General features: G+C 40.8%; 1 protein-coding gene across 1 annotated transcript in view; it reads left to right on the top strand.

Moving 5' to 3' along the window:
- The window catches only part of ARHGAP10 (Rho GTPase activating protein 10), a 155,763-nt gene that overhangs the window by 30,535 nt on the left and 103,844 nt on the right, over positions 1-21,384 (top strand). Inside the window, exons 2-3 of the mRNA XM_075150004.1 lie at positions 15,184-15,279; positions 15,365-15,426. Of these exons, the coding sequence (XP_075006105.1) occupies positions 15,184-15,279; positions 15,365-15,426 (158 nt within the window). The remainder of the gene's footprint in view (positions 1-15,183; positions 15,280-15,364; positions 15,427-21,384) is intronic.

Below are 21,384 nucleotides of genomic sequence, written 5' to 3'. Positions count from 1 at the left end.
TTGTACAGATACAGTATGGTCACTGGTGAAAGCTGAAGCATGTCCTTCAGATTGTTGTGTAATTCATCATCCCTTATTTGTATTGTAGTAATTTCAGGCAATTTGCGGTTCTTCTGTGAGTATTGTACATATAACATAGATTGTCACTGTCCAAACAGCTCCTCATTTGAGCTATTAGGCTGGTAGAATGTTTTTTTTTCATTTTGTCTTGTTTTAAAGAAGGGAACCCATGTTTAGATTTTTAATTTGCCAACATTTGTGGTCAGTCGTGGGTCAGCTTTAGTCTTCTGCTCCCCTTTTGTCCACTTCTCACTCGCTCTGACACGTGCGGGTAAAACTCTGAGTATGCTGAATATGTCTGGGCTAGCAAGGTAGAGTTGTGGATCCTTTGGCTGATGATAAGCAGGGACAGTACTTGAATATAAACTCTTGTTGGTGGGTCCAGGGAAGAGAGGCAAAGCAAAAGTCAATACTTCCTGTTTTATAAACAAATTCTCCAAAGCTTAGTAATGCCTCAACCCCAGAAATGGTAATAGAAACTTCACAAATCCAAACATTTTATAAAACAACTTTGGAAATGCTGGCTCACTCTTTTTTCCCTCAGCTTCCACCAGTGAAACTCAAACACTACTGGACCAAGTACTGAACTTCTGTACTCCTACTCTATTGTATAAAGTGTTCCTCATACCATCAAAGTGGTGAGAATAGTAACTTCAGTGCAGGAAATACATAGTCGCTTCTAGGAGAGGTTGTGAATATTTTTGCAGTATTGCTCGACTTATGCAAGAAACTGCGTTATCTTCTCTCTCCTGAGAACACCTTATATCAGAAATGCAGAGTGCGTTGTAATGCAGCTGAAACAGTTGTGTTATGGAAAAATAAAAAAAGTTACGTAGGCTAGTACTTTCACTCTAAAATTATACACGTTATGCTCATTTAGAAAAAAAACGAGCTTGCCTTTTCTCTAAAACCGAGATAGTAAATTTAAGCAAATTCTTGTGTCAAAGCATAAAGGATGTAAGTAATCTAAGATTGATTCTTACTGTGTTACATACTGAAAGTCTTCCTTTTGTTTGAAAACAGAATAAAATATGAAAGCTGCATTAGAAGACTAAACAAACGTCTTTGTTTCCTGCTTATAAGTTACGTTGGTATAGCTGTGTAGGATTTCAAGATGTTTCTTTCATGCCTTGTACTTCTCATGAGGATATGGTGGTTGCTCTTGACTATCCTAAATTGCTTTTGCTCAATTGTTTTGTTTTGGTTTTTGATCATTTAGTGATCTTTGATTTGGGAACCAGTTGCCACTGATACCCAGATTGGAAACTCATTTTGGAGAAATGTACTGAAATCCCAGAGCATGAGGCTTTCACATGCTTGTGTGCCAGTAACTTTAAGGTCAAAGGCTTTTTTCCTGATCAGAGTTAGTAAGTTTGACTCTCCGTCTCTTTTACATACATAGTAATATCCTACGATTGATTCATTGGCCTCTTGTAAAATTTCTAATCTGAAACTGACAGAAGATTTATGGGATTTCTTTGCACATAGAGTTCAAATATTGCACAACTGCCCAGACCAGAGATGAGTGAAGTTTCTCTTTTGGCATATACCATACTACATAGTTGAATATTTAAATAAGTATTTCCTGGCAAGCTCTCTTAGCCGTTATTTATGGCCACTATACCTTATACTCAAGGTATATCTTGAGCAATGACTTTATTCTTTTGCCCGGGCAAATGAACTGCAATAATTGGAGAAGCTGGCAGGTGAAATGATGCTGGAGCATCAGGGCTTCCTCTAGCAACAACTTCAGAAGAGCAACAGTGAGAGCAGTGAAAGGGGAGTGGGAGGCTCATCCTTTACTTTCACGTTTCACGTATTTCAGTGCTTTCTGCTGTTTTTATTTATTTAAAGGAATCCTGTATTCAGTATAGGGATGTTGAAATATTCTGTGGTATATGTATATGGTTTTGGTGTGACCTAATTAGAAGCTTCAGTTTTAACATGGTTTAGGCAGATACAGCTCATGTGAGAGCTATCAGAAAAATTTCCTTTTGACATACAACTGTTGTGTGGCTTTACATGTAAAATCCCCATTTGACAGTTTTGGAAAAGTGTGTAGTAAAACCTTTTTTTAATTTGGGCATCTAGTTTAGCTCTCCACTGCTATGCTGTCCGGTGCTTTTTCTGGAAACTGTATATGATGTAAGTACAGGCTGTCTTCTGCACCACAGTTGCTGCCAGCTGTTTTCTCTGTCAAAACTTGGATTCATTTAACTTCTGTGTCTAGCTACAGCAAAGTTATTCTTGAATTCTTCCTTCTTCAGGGGCCTGTAGTGGTCCTTGATGCTGAAGATTCATTCCAGGTTGTCTATGGTGGACAAAAAACGTCTATACCTCAGTAAAAGGAGTTTAATGCAAATCTTACCAGAATTCCTACCCTCTGCATTTTGAATTTGGATTTGAAGTTTTTTTTTTTGTGTAGAAATGCACTAAATTGTCAAGTATTTTCCAAAACGCACTCATACTCTTACCTTTTAATAAATAAATAAGTAAATAAATAGCCCGAAGGTTGGGTACTTGGCCATTGTTGAACTATAGATCTCAGCTGCTCATTTGTCTGATTCCTCATTGTGTTTTCCTCTGTCCTCTTGCACTTGAATCCTGTTGCACTTGGGAAAATAAAGCTGTATTATCTAAGGCTTTCTCAGCCTACTGGAAGAATTTTGCTTAGATTTCATGACTCATGAGCAGAGGAACTGGTGAAAATGCAACTTTATTTTCTGAACCTTTTATGGTCTTACTGATGACGGTAAGATGAGATGAGATCATCTTACTGATGAGAGGCGGTGGAGTAGCCCTGTATGTTAGGGAATGCTTCGACTGTCTAGAGCTCGATGATAGTGATGACGAGGTCGAGTGCTTGTGGGTAAGGATGAGGGGGAAGGCCAACAAGGCAGATATCCTGCTGGGGGTCTGTTATAGACCACCTGGCCAGGAAGAGGAGGCAGACGAAATATTCTACCAGAGGCTGGCAGAAGTCTCCCAGTCGCTAGCCCTTGTTCTTGTGGGGGACTTCAACTTTCCGGATGTCTGCTGGAAATACCACACGGCAGAGAGGAAACAGTCGAGGAGGTTCCTGGAGTGTGTGGAGGATAACTTCCTGACGCAGCTGGTAAGCGAGCCCACCAGGGGAGATGCCTCGCTTGACCTGATGTTCACGAACAGAGAAGGGCTGGTGGGAGATGTGGTGGTCGGAGGTCGGCTTGGGCTTAGCGACCATGAAATGGTAGAATTCTCGATACTTGGTGAAGTAAAGAGGGGGGCCAGCAAAACCGCTACCATGGACTTCCGGCGGGCGGACTTTGGCCTGCTCAGGACACTGGTCGAGAGGATCCCTTGGGAGACGGTCCTGAAGGGCAAAGGGGTCCAGGAAGGCTGGACGTTCTTCAAGAAGGAAGTCTTAAAGGCGCAGGAGCGGGCTGTCCCCATGTGCCGCAAGAAGTGCGGGCGGGGAAGGCGACCGGCCTGGCTGAACGGGGAGCTCTGGCTGGGACTCAGGGAAAAAAGGAGAGTTTATCACTTGTGGAGGAAGGGTCAGGCAACTCAGGAAGAGTACAGGGATCGCGTTAGGTCGTGCAGAGAGGAAATTAGAAAGGCAAAAGCCCAGCTAGAACTCCACCTGGCCACTGTCGTGAGAGACAACAAAAAATGCTTTTATAAGTATGTTAATGACAAAAGGAGAGCCAAGGAGAATCTCCATCCTCTATTGGATGCGGGGGGGAACGTTGCCACCAAGGATGAGGAAAAGGCTGAGGTACTCAACGCCTTCTTTGCCTCAGTCTTTAGTAGTCAGAATGGTTATCCTCAGGGTACTCAGCCCCCTGAGCTGGAAGACAGGGACGACAAGCAGGATAAACCCCCCATAATTCAAGAGGATGAAGTTCATGACCTGCTATGCCACCTGGATGTTCACAAGTCTATGGGGCCGGATGGGATCCACCCGAGGGTTCTGAGGGAGCTGGCGGAGGAGCTTGCCGAGCCGCTTTCCATCATTTACCAGCAGTCCTGGTTAACTGGGGAAGTCCCGGACGACTGGAGGCTCGCCAATGTGACTCCCATCTACAAGAAGGGCCGGAAGGAGGATCCGGGGAACTACAGACCGGTCAGCCTGACCTCGGTGCCGGGGAAGATCATGGAGCGGTTGGTTTTGAGGGTGCTCACGAGCCATGTGCGGGACAACCAGGGGATCAGGCCCAGCCAGCACGGGTTCATGGAAGGCAGGTCCTGCTTGACCAACCTGATCTCCTTCTATGACCAGGTGACCCGCCTAGTGGATGAGGGAAAGGCAGTGGATGTGGTCTACTTGGACTTCAGTAAGGCCTTTGACACTGTCTCCCACAGCATTCTCCTAAAGAAGCTGGCGGCTCACGGCCTAGACAGGTACACTCTTCGCTGGGTAAAAAACTGGCTGGACGGCCGAGCCCAGAGAGTTGTGGTGAACGGAGTTAAATCCAGTTGGCGGCCGGTCACGAGCGGTGTTCCCCAGGGCTCAGTTTTGGGGCCGGTCCTGTTCAATATCTTCATCAATGATCTGGACGAGGGGATCGAGTGCTCCCTCAGTAAGTTTGCAGACGACACCAAGTTGGGCGGGAGTGTTGATCTGCTGGAGGGTAGGAAGGCTCTGCAGAGGGACCTGGACAGGCTGGATCGATGGGCCGAGGCCAACTGTATGAGATTCAACAAAGCCAAGTGCCGGGTCCTGCACTTCGGCCACAACAACCCCAGGCAACGCTACAGGCTTGGGGAAGAGTGGCTGGAAAGCTGCCCAGAGGAAAAGGACCTGGGGGTACTGGTTGACAGCCGGCTGAACATGAGCCGGCAGTGTGCTCAGGTGGCCAAGAAGGCCAACGGCATCCTGGCCTGTATCAGAAATAGTGTGGCCAGCAGGAATAGGGAGGTGATCGTGCCCCTGTACTCGGCACTGGTGAGGCCGCACCTCGAATACTGTGTTCAGTTTTGGGCCCCTCACTACAAGAAGGACATGGAGGTGCTGGAGCACGTCCAGAGGAGGGCAACGAAGCTGGTGAAGGGCCTGGAGCACAAGTCTTATGAGGAGCGGCTGAGGGAACTGGGGTTGTTTAGCCTGGAGAAGAGGAGGCTGAGGGGAGACCTCATCGCGCTCTACAACTACCTGAAAGGAGGTTGTAGTGAGGTGGGTGTTGGTCTCTTCTCCCAAGTAACTAGCGATAGGACAAGAGGAAATGGCCTCAAGTTGTGCCAAGGGAGGTTTAGATTGAACATTAGGAAAAATTTCTTTACTGAAAGAGTGGTCAAGCCTTGGAACAGGCTGCCCAGGGAAGTGGTGGAGTCACCATCCCTGGAGGTATTTAAAAGACGTGTAGATGAGGCCCTTAGGGACATGGTGTAGTGGGCATGGTGGTGTTGGGTTGACGGTTGGACACGATGATCTTAGAGGTCTTTTCCAACCTGTATGATTCTATGATTCTATGATTCTATGACAAAGTATTTGGTAGCCATTTCATATAACACTCTAATTATACATTTGCAGGTGTGCCTGAGTGCATGTTTGGACATGTTTTGTTGTGGAGAAATCACAGTATCTTGCAAGTTTGATCTCCTTCTGGGTTTTTGTCTACATATGCAAATGTTCAGATAGGGAGTAATTCCATAAAAGTGACAATGTTTTGAGATATCTGCCATTTTGAAGAGAGAAAACATTGTGAATGTTGCTTTTTTTTTTTTGCAAAGGGTTTCATGTTTAATGTTGACACTTCTGCAGACTTGATATACAGCTTCATAAAATATTTCAAACCATCAGTTGAACAGCATGTACTTTTAAAGATGATAAAAATACTTGCTCTAGTCATTCGTTAGGGAGGTGGCTACCAGCTCTCTCTGTGTTTTGGCTGCCCACTTCCCATTATGGAGTTGTCTTCTGACTTCTCGTGAAAAGCACTAACAATTGCATTGTTTGCAGATGGCTGGAATTAAGCAGGAAGAGACCTCTGTCTGGAAAAAGGCCTTTATTGCTTGAAATCCTGTTCAGGATTCATTTAGCTACAAACTGTGGGGAAAGGTTGGGGTATTTCGCCCCCCCTCCCTTGCTTGCTGCTGTGGAGGAAAAAAAGATCTTGCTGAAACTATTTATTAGATGTGAACTCTCAGAGATGATGTTCGTGCTCAATGGCAGCAGATGCGGGACGTGAAGAACCTGCAAGCTGGCATGTTTGCTATGACCTTCCCATCCCAGGCTGAGTTGCGCTCCCCCTCCAACTTTCTCAACCATGTCAAGTTCCAGTCACACGTGTTCTTTCTAAGACAATAGACTTCAAATAATGAAGTCAGTCCTGTTTCTTGGAAGGGGGAAGTCTCTGTGCCCGGTGATGGGTCAGGTTCTCCTGCTGTGTTGATGTAACAACTTTACCTGACCGCCATGAGTGAATTTGGGTGCCTGAAGAAATTGGGTAGACATGTCCTGTTAGTTATTTGGATTCTGGAAAGTAAAGTGCTCTGAATTCAGAGAATATTTCATTTAAAATGAGCTGTGAGGGGTTAATGCTTCATTGTCCATATTCAGAGTATAGATTGGATTATGTGGGGTTGCCCTCCAGTCACAAAACTCTTTTATAAGTTGGAGAATATAATGGCAAAATTGAGCTTCTGCCCAACAGTGAATTGGTCTTTTTTTTTTTTTTTTGCAATCAAAATAATATTTCAGCACAATATATTTTCTTTTATGTAAACATTATAGTTATTGTTTGGGAAATAAGTCTGGGAAAGAAGGCAATACTCCAGAATTAAAACATTCAGAATGCTGATGTTGGATAAGTATCTGTACAATAAACACATTTTTTCCTGTAACTACTTACTTTATTTTACAGAGTTTCCCAGTTGAGGAGAATGTTTTCAGTTATCTAGCACAATTTTTCATCCTTAAGCAATATGGTCTTCTGATTTACTTGCTACTGAACACCCTTGCTTGTTTGCAAATTGTCCTTGAAACATCAATAGCTTAATTTAGGATATAAATGGTTTGTGAAACGGGAACATAGTCATCCTGCTGAATAAATACGAGTATAAAAACCATGAATAAATGCAGGAGGGCCTTCAAATCTGTAGTGTTTCACAAAAATTTGAATTGAAGAATACAACATCTGGAAATTTATGTTCCATTTAGTGATCAGAGTTGTCTTATAAAAGATTTAAGTCAGTTTTAAATTTCTGCTAGAAAATTCACTACTAGAAGTGTAATCTCACCTTCTGAATCTGTACATCTTTACATTAATAATAGTAAAATCCTGATCTCCGAGAAGGCATGTTTTCATCTCACGTTTTCTAATTTGGTCACTTTTGGAAGACAGTCCCCAGGTCTGTGCTGCTTATAGAGCTGAAGGTATTGTAGGAAGTTTTACCAGTGAAAGCTTTGATGGTACACCTATTTTGGCACTGTGTATTCAAACTGTTGCTTCTGGATTGAGGCACAGTTTTCTTTTGGGAACAGATTATATACATAACATTGATGTCCATCTTGCTGCCATTTAGTGCAGTATGATGTAGGGAAACCTTTGCAGCAAATCCTGAACTGCTAGTTTTTATCTTTGGGAACCCTGTGAATATGGTGGAATGCTCTCATAGTTTTCTGCATTGCAAATTTGTTTTTCTTAGTCCTTGCTTTCTAATTTACTACTTTTGGTCTGTGTTGTTGTCAGAGTCATGGAGGTTGTAAGGATCAGGAAGATGGTTATGATTCCTTTGAAGACAAACTATCTTTGTGGTACTCCACAGTAACTTCCATCACCTGACCCTTCAGCAGTCTTTAGGATACAGGGCTTATGTCAGGGTGGTTGCAGGAATGTTTCTCCACCCCTGAAGCAGTGAATTTATTGGCAGGGTTGTAGCGCCAGGGATGCAGCTTGTCTTTTTTCTTTCATGAATTGTAACTTATGCTGTGTTCCTGAAGAGCAGAACTGAAAGATTTAGTCACCATCTGAGCTGGCAGAGGAATGCGCTTTTTTGTAAGAGCTGTTGGAGATGCTCTAGGAGAGCCTTAATCTCCGCTGAGTTACTAAATGTGCTGTTTTGCCTAATGCCTGTGATGCAAAGAGGAAAATGCCCTTGGCAGGGTGGAGTAGGGCTGGCTAGCTGATTTCCAAGATCCAGCTAAGGCGGCAAATAACCAGAGCCCAAGAAGGTGTGGTGCAGCCGAGGGACAATACCAGCATGATTTGGCAGTTTGCCCGCACTCACATGAGATGCTACTTTGTGATATTTCATATATGGTAATTAACATGTTAAATAGTTGTTTCTTGGTGTGAGGGAATGTGGAGTTTGTACCCTTGTACTTGCAAGGGTAGAAAGTGGAGAAATGACTTAAGTCTGTTTTCACTGATAAACGTTGGAGAACTAGAGAAGGTAGGTAAGATGATCTGTGTTTTATGTTGTTATGTTGCATACTTTCTATAGGAGAAAACAATGGTTGGAGGTTATGGCATCTAAAACATTTTGCATATCTATGAAAATAAGTGTCTACTCTGCTAAAATCTGAAAGCTTTCTTAACTTGCCTGTTTTGATCGATGTGTGGAATAGTGGCATTTAGACTATGGGATTATATATTTGAAAGAAGGAAAATCATAAAATGCGACAGAGGTAACTATGAAATAGAAATCTTGCAAAAATTGAGTGGTTCTCTTCCTTAAGAAGTGGGGAGAAGGTTAGAGTATCTCTGTCATGCCATTTACATGTGGCTTGTTCAGGCTAAATAGCCTGTTTTTACTTGTCACATAATTATGCTACAATTAACGACCCCAGCATGCACTAAAACTGGTAATAGGGAATGTCAAACACTGTGGAAGAAACATTCAAGACCAGTCAGTTCCTAACAGTGGCACTGTTCTGAAGAATGATATTCATTGACCCAATATTCAGTTTTCTCTCTTTTTCTTAGATTGGACAATAAAAACATGCTTTTCTTTTTTGGATTCCAGGTGTTCACTTCTTGTTGTCATTAGCTGGGAGAGTTGTGAAAAAATTTGGACTTTAGTGTAACAGAAGAATGACATCAATTCCTATCTGTGATGAGTTAAAAAGAAAAATTCCATTAGAGATTAGGATTCCTAAAATTGTTATTCGTTTCTTATATTTACATACAAATTACTTTAGGGTTGTTTTTCATTTTGTTCCTGCAATTTCCTTTTTTCTGTTTGATGCTGAAATGCAAAGCTTTTTTTTTTAATCTAAATTTGGTAACAAAAACCCTTTCATGTTAAAATTTGAAAGACTTTTCCTAAAATATTACTACTGCTGTTTGCTAGCTCTTCCTCTTTTTCGTTATATTTGGAAGATTTAAACTCTCATTTGTGCGTGCACATGTACGTGTAAACTTGATCTAGAGTAACTTCATTCTGACACCAAATTTCTGGGGGTTTTTAGTAAGTGATAAAACACACCGTAACTTTGGTACAGTTGATGTAGGTTTGTCTCAGACCTGAGCATATGAATGCAGAGGGTGCGAAGCCGTCAACTGCTGGACGCTCGGCAGCTGCGGCTGGAAAGGGGCCTTTGGGCCAGCAGGAGCAGAATGCTGTGCCGCTAGTTGAATTAAACTGAAATGCAGAGGCGTTGCGGTTTTTCTTATTTGTTTTAAAGGTGTGGGATGGTCCAAACATGCTTACGCTGTATTATGCTGGGGGGGGGGGGAAATAAAAAGTTAAGAGCTACTTGACAAGTTGGTGATAAGTTGATTTTTAATCCTCATACCTGAATTTGCTAAGCTTTCAGAAACTTGTGAGTTGCCGTGGGGTATGTGACATTGTCAAATCCGGACTCCAGAAACCTTTTAGTCTTTGAACTTGATTGCCATTCTGGTTTTGGAGGGGAATGAATAACTTTGTATTTTAGCTTTATTGTCATTTTTTTCTGTTTTGATGATTCTTTCAATATACTTATTAGATAAAAATGAGTAGTAAAAAGTTTATTTGGTTTTAGGGAGTTGGACTGCTCTTAAGGATCTGCCACGTGGCTTGCATCTGTTAAGTTGATAAGTAAATCCTGTTTATCCACCTTACTAAGGTAATAACTAAATCCTGTTCATGTTCTCAGTGTCGTGGATTGTATTTTATTCATTGTTCACCTTGCTAAAGGGGACATGGAAAAGAAACATGGAATTGCTTTTGTAAGCATTCAGATGGCACATGTTTTGTACAACACATTATGCCAGTCCATATTGCAGCTCTTGGACAAACTATTTTAAGTACTCTGTTCCTCGTAAGCTACTTCGTTAGCTCTTGCAAGTGAGACTGATGCCTGGGAAGAAGAGGGGAGAGGCCGACTCTCACTCAGCTTGTCCTTGCCTGTTTCACGATGGTGTGTAGCTTGCCTGATCTTGGCCTACTGCGAGGAAAATAGATTGATAAGTCTAATATTAGTTCTTAACGTAGTTACATGTCTTGACAACAAGCTTGATAGTTAAATCTAAGTATTTGTTAACCTTTTAGCTTTTTGAGGAGAATGTTGTTGAACAAGACCAGAGCAATTTTAACCCCTGTTAAATAAAGCCTCTAGAAATCTGTCATTCCTGGAGCATATGTTAGGGTCAATGAGATTTTGTAGTTAGGGATGAGGCGGTGTAATTCCAGTTCTTCTTAATGAATCATCATGATACAGTAAAAGTGAAGCTTGATGTAGAAATCTGTATTTTGCTGTAGAAAAATACTAACAGTGCTGCAAGCAGATAATTCTCCTGCCATGCAAAAGAGATCTAGGATAGCCTTAGGAAGCAATATTGTCTTGCTTTGTGCACGAGTTTTAGTTTGGGTGGCTAACACTGACGTTAGTACTGATCTTAGAGTAAAGGAGCGATTGGAGTCTGGTGCTGTAAGTGAGGGCTGGCCACCGCCTAGCAACTAATGGTGACGTGTTGGCTCGGCTCAGCTCCGATAAGGAACAACAATATTTTCCTCCAAATCCAAATGGAAAGCTATAGAGATACTTGTGTGGGGCACCGGCAGCGTGTCTGGCGCAGGATGAGCTGACGGGAGCGCTTGTTACCAAAGCGTTTCAGAGCAAAGTGGGGGAAGTGGCAGCTGCTCCCATTTCTTCTGGTGTGTTTTTAAGTAGTTACATTCAAACATGAAAAAAATACATTGTACTTATACGCACATTAACAAAGAGAGAAAATTAAAAGCCCTGGTGTCCTTATGTCCCTCCCTTCTCTCTTTGGAAATGTGCCTGTCTTTCTCTTCAGTCTTTTGGTCAGAACATTTAGCAGATGCTTGGTTTCTTTTAGTGTTTTAAGAAAGTGAGTCTTTGAAATGACTCAGGATTACATTTTATTCAGGAAAGAGTGTTAGTGTTTGGTTGATATTTAAACACTCTTTGATCTTGAATGCCCTGTTCCTCCCTTTAAATGATAGCAGCTTTCAACAAGCAACAACCCTCTTCCTGCTTCCTATATCTTTCTATTTGGTGTTACTGTGTAGAATTAAGAGAGATTAAAGGGAATAAAATAATTACTTTCTGGCCCCCTAAATTCTCACTGTGTTTTTTCAGTAGGCTGCAGCATTAGTTGGATGATCAGCGTAACTGGCCGTGCTGTTTGATACATACTGTACTCATGTACTGTGTAATTCTAATGTATGTAGCTGGAATCCATATACGTTTATGGTCTGTTATATAGCACATACTGGTCTTGCAAGCTCTAATGTTCATGTGGAACAATACTGTCAGTGCCAGGTGAATAATTTTGCTGTAGTAAAGGTCTTCTGACACAGGATGGAAGAGAGCCAAGTTACATTTATGGAATTTCTAGCTTAAGCAACAATGCTCAGCATTTAGATCATAACACAATAGTAAGAGAGTATAGTATGTATGATGATATCAGCATCTAATTTGGTTTTATAGAGTTTTATAAATGCTTGTAATTATGTGAACGCCTGTGTATGTACTGTAGGATACGCGGAATTTATCAGGGTAAAGGCTGGAGCAGTTTCGTGCTGTTTGCCCCATGGTGGAAGTTGACTGCAGATGGTCTCAGGTGTCTCCCTCTGGCCGTGGTTTGTCAGACGGCAAGAAATCCAACATAGGGCTATGTTATCTTTTTGGGTCTAGCCACCATGCTCGTAATTTTTCCTGTGCTGTAGCAGAGCGAGATCAGTATTCCTGCTCTGACCTTTTGAGAAAGTTTTCCTCCATCTTTACTTGATACTCAGTTTTGTTTCTTTTAGTTTAGCAAGAGGCAGACCAGAGGCTCTTCCATTCCTGTGAATAGCTGAGCACCAGAGGTTCTGCCCGGCAAGGTGCTAGTTTTATGTTAGACCAGTGCTATTTTGGCGTAGGGAGTGAAAACAGAATATGACCTTAAATGTAAAGTTAGCGAAAATAAAACAAGACTGATGGATGATATATAAACATTGGAGGATGAATCTTGTAGTTAACATCTGCTGACTAAGCAGGATTAAAAATCTCTTTATTTTGGCAACAGTTAGGACTCTGATCGTTGCAGCAGTTTGTTGAACCAAATGACTGGAGTGTTCTTCCCCCAGTTGGGAGGTTTGTTTCTTCCCAGTTACATCTTGCACCATGTGATTGGTTTTTATTTTGCTCCAGTGACTTCTCACCTCTGTTGAAAGTGCCAATTTCTTAAAATCCATCAGAAAGTCTCTTCCTATTTCATTGTCTCTTCTTCTAGGTGTTGGTTCAATAGCCGGATATCTGCAGCTTTTCTTGACCCATCAGGTCATTCTTCTGTGTCCCAAACCTCCAACCTCCCCTCAACCCTTGATGCTTTCCAAAATTCTCTGGAACAGTTCTTAAACATTTCAGAGATGATTTGTGGCAAGACATTGCAAAAATTTAATGTGTCTTCATGGCTTTAATACAGGAACTCTGCAGGTCTAGCTTTGGTATGTTTAAAAGGTTACTGCTTCCAACCACCTACTCAGCCCTTTGGTCAGTGATTTCCGATCCCTTAGCAGATTCAGTAAAGAGAAATGCATGGATGTGGCTTTCTGACTCTGTGAGAAGCTCAGTGTTTCGATTCAGCCCCTTCTCAACTTGACCGAAGATGTTGGACATTGCACTGAAAGAGTCGGGGCGTGGGCACAGGTTCTGTCTGCTGTCACTGTCACCAAAGAGGTGGCTTTTGGTGGAGAGGTGGGAGATGCAGCCATGCAGGAGGTGGTTTCGCACCACTCTAGAAAGGCTCATTAAAGCCCATAGCCCACTTCAGTACATCAGTACCCTTTCAGTCTGTGAAGGGGAAAGGGAGGAGATGCGTGCATGCGGTGCTGCGTGTTTTCTCTTAACATGTACGTTGCTCAACATTATTTGAATACTTCACCTCTACAAGTGAGGGAAAATGTAATAAACAATTCCTTCCTCTAGCATGGGGCTCATGTGACAGGGCTTTGTTAGGGGATTATCGGTTTCAAGAAAATTAAATAAATTTGGGAGAGTGTGTGTTGTTGGACCCATTCTCCCATAAATAAACTCTTTTCAGCCTTGTGTGGTGACCTCGCTCACAAATAAGCATAACATTAGATGTGTAAGAAACTTGTTATTTTCCATTTTTAAGCCTTTCACAGCCGACAGAAATTGTTTCTTTTGCTGTCTGCTTTATGAACAGCTTTTTAGCCTACAAGACATTTGAGTTAAAATACTCGTGTTTCCTTTTGCGTGGGAATTATGTTGCTTTTTCCTTCAACGTTCATATCCTTCCTTCAACCCTGTGCAGCATCCTGCAGCTTCATGTGTTGAAGGGTACACGTACAGGCTTTAGAAGTAGTTGCAAAGAGGAGGCGAGTACCTGGCAGCATAGCATCACAGGGAATGGCGCTGTTACACAATAGGTGAGGAAGAAACTAATGAGAAATGGATGAAAAGAAAGGAATGTGGAATGGCAAGGAACAGAAAGCATTTTTTTCATTTTAGGTCGTGTCTTGTGGTTTGTAGAGTATTTTAAGCGGTTGAACTGAACTTTCAGTGCAGCATTGTATGTCAAAGTTGTACTTGACTATGACACATGATAAAACATGATGTGTTGGATGCAGGACTTATCATAAAGTTGTTTTAAAAAAAAAAAAAACCAACCCAGAACAAGAACAACAAAAAAGCCCAAGTTTGTACTCTTTTAGCTCCAGTTAATATTAAAGAACAAAATGCTTAGCTGGTCTGTTAAAAGAGTTGTTCTTAGCCCTTCAAAACTGCATGTGATAAGAAAAAGATTATAGATTAACTAAATATTTCAAATTGTCCTTAAACTTGGCTGACAACAAAAATGTGAGTAAAATCTTTACTACTGGGTACGAGTGTACCAGGACATGCATCCTATTTTTCCATTGAGCAATTCCATTCTTCCAGAACTCGTGACATTCCCAACCTGCACATGTCAGCACAACAGAGAATTGTGCGTACACTGCTTATTTATAGCTTTATAAATCTTGATAAGGGTTTATAATGATGATATTGTGGCTGAATATAGAATCTGATTACTTCCTGAGGGTGCAGGAGTAAGAGTGCAGCCCTCCGACGCCAAATTGTCAAACAGTAATAGGTAAAAATTGGGTTGAAGAAAATGTTTTGGGAATATTACAAAACAATACAAAATTAATTTTAATGCTGTGCATTTAACTTGGCTAACTTTTGGCATAGTTTAACTCTATGGAATTTCTAGTTCCAATGCAACAATTGTTTTAAATTTGGTTTATGTATAAATGTTTCACTAGCAGAGCTATCTTATGTGAAGTGTATAGAAAATCCTAAGATGCATATTTGTGCTGACGAGTATACTAGTGAATTTAGGTTAGCAGAGTAAGACAACTGGCACTTGCTGTGATTGTTGTGCCTTAAACTTCTGTAGTTATGGATCTGTTTGTGTGGCCTATGCCCTAAATTGTAGTATAGTGAAGCATAAAAATAAGTCTAATACTGTACACGTGATCACACTTGCTTTCTACTATATAGCCTTGTATAAAGAAATCTGTGTGACAAATTCCCAGATGAGATCAGAAGAGGGTTAGACAATATTGCATGTCTTGTAATGTCCTTAGGCAGACCTGTGTTAAGAGTTCCTTGTAAAAGCTGATTATTGTAGGGGTAGGAGGATCTTCCAGCCTTCTTAAAATGATTCCCTAACCTTCAATCTGTGCTTTTTTTCCTTGCAGACCTTTCAGCAGCCCAGAGAAAATTTGCCCATTCTCTGAGAGACTTTAAATTTGAATTCATTGGTGATGCAGAGACAGATGATGAAAGATACATAGGTAGGTAAGAAGTAACTATAAGCGGCTATATTTTGCCATGCCATCCTGCAACACGATTAAACTTTTTTCTGGTTTTGTATTACAGATGCGTCACTTCATGAGTTTTCAAACTTTTTAAAAAATCTGGAAGAACAGAGAGAAATTTTGGTGAGTGGCAATAAAAATTTTAAAAAACTGTACATATAGCAAAGAGTAAGATGAAAGTCAGTTAAAGTTGCTTACTGCTTTTTTAACCAGGAAGATGTTGATATCAATAACTTAACAGTGAAAACTCTCATTGTGCAGCCTTTGATTCTGTAGTCTAGAGTTACAGACAGCAGCTAGTTCTTATTAAAGAAGAAAGTCGTTATGGTAAGGACGGATAACTATGAGTTGGTTTAAAATGGTAATGCCCGGATAAATTATGGCTGGGTGAATGGGAAAACCATCATAAGGTTGTTTTCCATTTACAGTAAAAAGCAAGATGAAAGACTTAATACTGCAGCAAGACACCCAAGGTTGGGAAGTTGGCCGAATTTGGATCCAGGATCTTTGTGGCTCCAGCTTCAACATTTATGTGGATTTGGGATGCAATCTGTTGGCTGGATGCAGTAGCAGACTTACAAATCTTTTCTTTGTAGGTGAGCTTTCTGGTGGAGGCTTGCATCTGCAAACATTTAGTTGCTCTGTTGTGTAGAAGGGAGTGTTCTTCATTCATGTGCCTGTAATTGCTTAGGGTTTTAGTGTAATATGGATCAGGTTGGCTGCACATAGACTGTGGGCTGAGAGCTCTGCAATACACCTTGCTATCTGGATTTCCTAAGATTGTCCAGAAGATGGGGGGGTTTCTTTCTGGATGGTACCACGGTTCTCCTCTGCAGTTGCGTGCCCAGCTTTTGTTTCAGAGTGGGGATTCATAGAGCAGATGATGTGTACCTGGTTTTCTTCTGACTGTGGTCAGACCCTGCCTCTAGGAAATGCTCTTAGATCTGTCTAGATAGCAATTATGTTCCTCAGTATTTGCCATGTGATTATATCTTTATCTTCCTGGAAGTCAGCGACCACTTGGCATCACTGAGAGGAAACTGAGACTAATCTGTGTTCTGTGCTCCTCTCTGCCAGAAGCTGTGCCTGCAGTGTAGGAGTATGTAGATAAGTGAGAAAAGAACTTGTGAACAATTTTTTTTTTTAACATTCTCTCTCTGGCAGTCCTGAGCCCAGTAATAGTCATGGTTGTTGAATGTGCGATGTTATGTCCTGGTAAGTCATTCTGATCTGGAACCACATTTGGGTCGGAATTAGGGTCTATGTGGTTCCTTGCACATTCCTGGAGAATACTGTCTTTACATAGTAGAGACAAATTTTCAGTATCTTGAGTTGTTTTGCCAAGTTGTAGGGATTTGCTCAAGTATGTTTGAATGCTGCTTTTGTTTTTTGTAATTCTGAAGTATAGTCTTTACTCTGCTTTTTCTTGTTTGCAGTCCATATCTGTATTTTATTTTAGTGAAGTTGCATACATCTAGTGAAAGTCTTTGGGAAGTTTTACAATGAAAAATACTTCATAGCCTGTCACATTATTTTCCATACTATTTTGATATCAGGTTTTTGAGAGATGTCAGCCTCAGGACTTCAGAATTATGTGGCACGTTTCAGTGACTGTATCGATAGATCTTCAGCAGTAATAGATTACCAACACAGTAGGCTGTGCAGAATCCAGTGCTGTCTGTGTAATGAAACGCTTCTGTTTTTCAGACTAAACACTACAAAACAGTATTACTTTTTTTTTTGTATGCTGCCCATGCTTACACAGAAGGCATTATCACACTAAAAGCTAATTAATGTCAGTTTTTTGATAAGAGAAGTATAAAATGCAGTATCTGTTAGAACAGTGACAGTTTGATGAAAAACTGGGGAGTGTAAAGTGTTGTGGGGCAAATATTTAATTCCAAACAGAAACAGAATATATTCTCTGATTTATCAGATGCGTAGCCTTTTCGTTGCATCTGTAGTCTAGCAAATGTTATGTATCATTTCTAGAGTGAGTTAATGTAACAGTGGCCCTAAGTCTCTGAGAAAATGATTGTGTGGTGGCTGGTAAAGATAATTTTCAGCAGCTGCTGCTCCGACTTTTTTTCTTTTTTTTTTTGACTTCTCAATAGATGTTTTAACAGTGGCATGAGCTCTAGGGATACTCCCATAGAGAATATTAGGACATATTGCACTCACAGATGTTTGGAATCAGGTCAGGGATCCAAAGACTTTCCATTAAGATGCAAAGTATATAGCAGGATTTTTTTCAAAAGCGTTCAGTCTTCTTTAAAAATGCTCTTTATTGAACATTTTTCCCCTTACCATTTTAAAGATGACCAGAAGGTTTCTAACTGCTTGCTTCAGTTTCAGTGCAGAAATGCAGATAAATTTCAGTCACATAAAGTAAAATTAAAGAAATCAATGAATAAATGTAGAACTAAGGGCATTTCAGATATTGCTGTGAGTTTTAATTTTTAGATATTTGAGAAAAGGGTTATTTTTTTCACAACCATATGGTAAATGAAACAAATGTGTGCGTAAAATACATTCTAAACTGAAATTAAATACCCGTCACCTACACTTCTCATGGTTTTCTGAAAGTATTGTTTGCGGTGCATCCAGAGTCATAAAACTTTCTGTTAGTGTTTACCATAAGTTTACTTGTTTGGTTATAATTTGACTGGTGAATATTTAGAATATTTATTTGGTGGATATTTAATCATTTCATTCAGGTGTTGGAGTCTTGTACTTCATGGTTTTACCATTTCTCCCATCTCCTTCAAAGGCTGCCAAAATTATATCCCAACTGTCAAAGGATTTAGTTGTTTGCGAAAAGGGAAGTTGGCATTAATCCAAAAGTTTCACTGAAATTATTATGGAGTGGCCAATATAAAAACAAATTACATTTTTCCATAGCACCGTAGCTTGGTGACATTCTCCAGGGCAGATAGGAAATGGATCACTTTGTCCCTGAGGATATTCTGGAAATGATTTTTATGTGTTAAGCATGAATGGAGTCGTAGGACTTGCATTCTGCTCCTTTGACATTACAAAAGTGTCATGGAAGTGCAAGGGTGAAAGGGAACTTCACGAGGCTAGTAGGAGAAGGTTGGGGATAAACAAGCACCAACATGGCGACGCTCTGTCGCACTACCTAGCCGTTCTCCTGCTTGCCAGGGAGAGCACCAAACCTCCCTCCCAGCCCCAGTTCTCCTGACCACAGAAGCAGGTTTGATTCTTGTGATGGGCTCAGAACAACAGGCTTCGCTGGCTGCCCTCATTTGATGAGCAGCGCGGGGCTACCTGGTACGTACTGATCGCCTGTGGTTGTTATCCCTTTTCCTCCTTCTTCACCTTCCTTTTTACCACCTTCATACCTCCCTTCCTCCATCCCAGTCTTCTCCTGAATGACAAGCCTGCTGTATTTAGATTTCCCTCTTGACTCCAGTCTTGCCTAAATCATGACCAAATTTGATAGCGCTTGTACTGCTCCCTCAGTAATCTCAGCAGTACTTGGCACCACTGGTGCGGTCACCCTGATGTGCTGGCTGTGCCCGCTTCCACTCCCTGGAGGTCCTCCGTCCTGCCCTTCAGGAGGTCAGCTGTTTCTCACGTAACTCTCCCTTAACCACGCTGAAAGTCCAGTCACCCCTCACGGCGCTGGCTGTAACTTTTGTCGGCTTCACTCACAGTTAGGGGCCGTGTCCAGCAATCTCTCGGGTCCTGTCTAGTAGTTTCTCATGCCCTGCTCGGTTAGCTTACTCCCATGCCAGGGCTGAGTGAGTTGGCTGCATTTGCCTGCAGCCCGGCCAGAGATGTGACTTGCAGCAGGGTCATGTACACCTAGACGATCCCTGATGAGTGCCAATCTAACCTATTATTTAAAAAAGTTCCAGGGACTTCTCTGGTTTTACTCTGATGTTTATTCTTCTATTTTTTCACCTGATATCCATCCTAAGTCTCCTTTACTGCAAATTAAGCTGGGAACTTTTTGGGAATTTTTCTACAGTAGTCATGGAGTAAAAACTGATCACTTTTCCTTCATAGTAGTATTTTCACTGTTATCCTTTCAAAGTGATGTTTTACATCTGTATTTTTCCTTATTCAATTTAATTGCACTGAGTTTAGAACATCTGTCTTTTATGACAAAATTATTTTTAATCCTGCTTTCTGAAAGCACTGACATTTTCTCTTGGATTGATGTCACTCCACACATATGTTAGTCTGGTGGAGTTATTGGTAGGTCACTCCATAAATTGCTACCAAAAATTGGATCATGCAGGAAACTTGGTTGTAGTTTGCTATATGATGCTTGAAATGTGCTCTTAGCTGAACAAGTATTTTTTAGGGTAGTTTTGCAACCAGGATGTTGTTTTCTCATTCTTCCTGTGGTTTATTTGTTAAGACCAGGTGGCCACCTTTGCTTTTGAGAATGTTGTGTGGGTCAGCATTGAAGACTTCATTGAGGAGATTGGTTCCTGTGCTGATCTCAAAAAGGAAACTAGATGTTGTTCTTAAATTAAAAGTGGCTTTTAACATTCTGTAGCGTGTTCCAGAACTTTTGAATATCAGAGTTGCTACATCTGGTCTGTAACTTTCTCAGTTCCTGCTTTCTCCTCCTCCCCTCACTTTTAAGTTGCTGCTGTGTTTGCTCTTCTACCATCCTCTGGGACCTGGCTGCCTCTCTCTTTAGTTTGCTTTGCTGAGTTCCTCAACTACTCTAAAGCAAAGCCCCTTCTGACTTGAATGCAGTTAATTCTTCAGTTGCATAATGTAAGAATACATCTAATTGTTCTTAAGAAATCCTTTCTCTCTTTAACATCCATTTCTTCCCCACTTTGTTAGATGGCTTGCTATAATGAACTTTTCCTTTGTGACGATTATTAAAATCTGCTGTTGTCTTACAGTCAATTGTTGGTTTGTTTTAACTCTCTTTCCAGCTAAATAATGGTTTTATAGCTTCCTTTCTCTCTCTTTTCTGAAATACATATTAAGAACCCCTTTTCTTTAGTGTATTCTTTGCCTCTTGCAAAATAAAATGTTTTTGCCTTAGCCTTTTGACTTTGTCCCTAAGTACTTGTGTATTTCCTTTTTACTCCATCGCATTTCTCTTTGAATAGGGTTTCTGATACAATTATATTCACCTTACTATGTTTCCTGTCATTTCCCCAAGGCAATATAAACTCACTGTTTTGTTTTGATACGGTCTCTTCTATTTCCTGCTACAGTTTTGGCACACTTCTGTTCCTTCGGATGTCTTTGGAGGAGAGATGCTACATAGTTATTTTTTGAACTTTTTTCCCCCCCTTTTTTCTTCTTTCAAAAAAAGAAAGGCTGTTGTTCTTATGCCACAGGTATCTTTGCAGTCATGGCCTCTCAAAAATCCTCTTGCATTCTTTGTCAGTTTTACCAGACTGTCAGAATCAAATTCAAAATAACATCTCTCCCAATGCATTTTTCTGAAAGCAGAATTATTCCCAGCATATATCAAGAACATGAGGAACTGTTTCTCTATGGATTTTTAAAGAAATATATCAGTGAAGTCACTATTTTATTCTTTCCTCTTCTTCTTCCTCTTAAAAAAAAGGAAAAAAGAAAAAAGAGGGGGAGAGGTTTCCCAGTTGTGGTTTCCCAAGTTAAAAGAAGTTGTTAAGGTTCAAAGGCATACACTCAAAAGGTTAAAGGTAGAATTTAAACAATCTGTGCAAATATGTACTTATACTTACCTCTTGTCATGAAGTATTTAAGTGCATGAGTATTTATTTCACAGGTTAAGTGCTCACTTAAAACATAGTGTTAATGAATAGCTTATTACTACCTTTTGTTCAGTGACTCTCTGCATTTAGTTTACATTGTTCCTACTCTGGTGGAAGATGGTGGTATTAATTTTTCTGAGCTTTTCTTTGGTCCTCTGCACATGGGTGTTTAAGGGTTCATAAATCTTAATCTATCTTCACAGTAATCCGAAGAAATCTGTGTGAAGGAGCAATCAGTTTACTCACTGATTTAGGGTAAAAAAGAAAAAAATCCAATAGTTTTGGATGTAAGATGCATTCAAGATCTGTTCAATAAGTTCATGTCATTATATAGCACTCT

Source organism: Calonectris borealis, chromosome 4, assembly GCF_964195595.1.
Source record: "Calonectris borealis chromosome 4, bCalBor7.hap1.2, whole genome shotgun sequence".
Classification (NCBI taxonomy): domain Eukaryota; kingdom Metazoa; phylum Chordata; class Aves; order Procellariiformes; family Procellariidae; genus Calonectris; species Calonectris borealis.
The sequence above is the reverse complement of the archived record's forward strand: the minus strand, read 5'-3'. Positions and strand labels throughout refer to the sequence as shown.